At 39.9% G+C, this 2,044-nt stretch overlaps 2 protein-coding genes across 2 annotated transcripts in view; both read right to left on the bottom strand.

Moving 5' to 3' along the window:
* The window catches only part of LOC103604436 (lipopolysaccharide-responsive and beige-like anchor protein), a gene marked incomplete at its 3' end in the record, with an annotated part of 161,417 nt that extends 160,719 nt beyond the window's left edge, over positions 1 to 698 (bottom strand). Inside the window, exon 1 of the mRNA XM_008588988.1 lies at positions 489 to 698. Coding sequence (XP_008587210.1) covers positions 489 to 698 — 210 coding nt within the window. The remainder of the gene's footprint in view (positions 1 to 488) is intronic.
* A 793-nt stretch (positions 699 to 1,491) lies between these two features.
* Positions 1,492 to 2,038, bottom strand: PCNA (proliferating cell nuclear antigen). Its single transcript, XM_008588987.1, has one exon. It carries the CDS (start codon positions 1,963 to 1,965, stop codon positions 1,492 to 1,494), a length of 474 nt encoding a protein of 157 aa, XP_008587209.1. The 5' UTR covers positions 1,966 to 2,038.
* Between the last annotated feature and the right edge of the window lie 6 nt (positions 2,039 to 2,044).

Genomic DNA, 2,044 nt, shown 5'->3' with positions numbered 1-2,044 from the left:
CTGAGGGTTGCGATCCGTTGCCGGTCACGAAAAAAGACAAAAAAAAAAAAAAAAAGTTTTTTTTTTATTTAGCATTTTAGCCAAGATAAAAATTTAATGAACACATGTTGAAATCTAGAATTCCACATGGTTTTAATGAATATATTTTTACATCATCTTGTTAGGGGGAGAACATGTGATGCCCAAGTAAGAGAGTTAATAATCCAAATGATTCTTTACTACTCCAATTCCTAAACTAACATCAAATTTTTCCAGTATACTGAATACATAAATGTCATAACTACATACATTTTAAATGTATAAAAATGCATTTTTTACACTCACACAGGAAAATTTGCCTACATTATTTAAATGTGGAACTGAACATAGTCTGTTAAAAGCACTTTCAGGTAATCACAATCTAGAAATTACAGTAAGGAACTAAACCAGGTTAAATTTAATACAAAACAAAATATATCAAGGGGAATATTCCACTATCTCAAATTTACTTTTGAAGTAATTATAGGTGTAAGAGNGCGGTACGTGTCGAAGCCCTCGGAGCGCAGGGTGAGCTGCACCAAGGAGACGTGGGACGAGACCATGCTCTGCAGGCTTACGCCGCTCGAGCTGATGTCCCAACAGGCCTCGTTGATGAGATCCTTGAGCGCCTCCAGTACCTTCTTCAGGATAGAGCCCTGGACCAGGCGCGCCTCGAACATGGTGGAGGAATGGCAACGACGCAGCTGCTACTCCCGCAGCCGTTTAATGCCCCAAAGCAGTATTTTCTAAGTAACTAGCATGCTATAATTACACACATAATACAGTAATTTTTTTATTTCATAATCTCTAATATTATTCATGACTAAGACCAAATGTAATATGTACATAGGTCTGAGGTACTATAAAATTGGCCAACCTCTGATCTCCTCAACCAGCAGAGGATGCTAAAACATGATCTGAAATAGAATATGGACAGATCGGGTAAAAATCAGTAAGATGGTTAAAATAAAGAGGAGAGGGTGAACCAGTGTAGCCAGTTTCTGAACCAATCAGTGGAAGTCACTAAAAAGTAATCATGCTAATTTTTTCACTTCACTGAGGACAGCAAACATATCAGGAAAACAAAACAGACATCTATCCACCTTGTGATGACTGAAAAGAAATATATTACAGGCCTTTCTACTTGTGTTAGAATGCCAAGGAAGCTACCAGTTCCAAGAGAACAGAATACAGATACCAAAGAAAAGAAGAGCAGCCCAAGGAGGAGGGAGGGGAGGGGAGGGGCAGGAATGACAGTTCTCCTGGCCATAGGTCAAGAGAGAGGAAGCAAATCTTTGTGAAAATTTCCACCTTCCTCTAAAGGACAGAAATAATAATGGAATGAATGTACCCTGTGGGGCCAGAGAGCAGAGAACGTAGTTGAAAACACGCTCATTAGAGCCAAATTTAGACTTGCCTCAGGCAAAATTATTCTTAACATTTTGTTCCATAGCAAGTTTTATGTCTTCAGATTTATNTAGGAGAGAGTGGAGTGGCTTTTGTAAAGAAATTCAAGTACCTCAGTGCAAAAGTTAGTTGCACTGGCTCATTCATCTCTATAGTAACAACTTCCTCTTCTTTATCGACATTACTTGTTTGTGACAACTTAATGTTTCCATTTCCAAGTTCTCCACTTGCGGAAAATTTGACTCCATCTTTTGCACAAGAAATTACAACTGCATCTCCAATATGACTGAGATCTCGGCATATACGTGCAAATTCACCAGAAGGCATCTTTACGACACAGCTGTACTCTTGCTCTGGAATTCCAAGTTGTTCAACATCTAAGTCCATTAACTTCATTTCACAGTCTGATACTTTCTCATGATTTGGTGCTTCAAATACTAGCGCCAAGGTGTCCACATTATCTTCAGCCCTTAGTGTAATAATGTCTTCGTTGCCAGCACATTTTAATATATTGGACATGCTGGTGAGGTTCACTCCCATGGCCAGGTTCCGGTCGCAGCGGTACGTGTCGAAGCCCTCGGAGCGCAGGGTGAGCTGCACCAAGGAGACGTGGGACGAG

This window comes from Galeopterus variegatus, unplaced genomic scaffold, assembly GCF_000696425.1.
Source record: "Galeopterus variegatus unplaced genomic scaffold, G_variegatus-3.0.2 Scaffold5142, whole genome shotgun sequence".
Classification (NCBI taxonomy): domain Eukaryota; kingdom Metazoa; phylum Chordata; class Mammalia; order Dermoptera; family Cynocephalidae; genus Galeopterus; species Galeopterus variegatus.
This window is presented reverse-complemented; position numbering and strand designations above follow the sequence as displayed.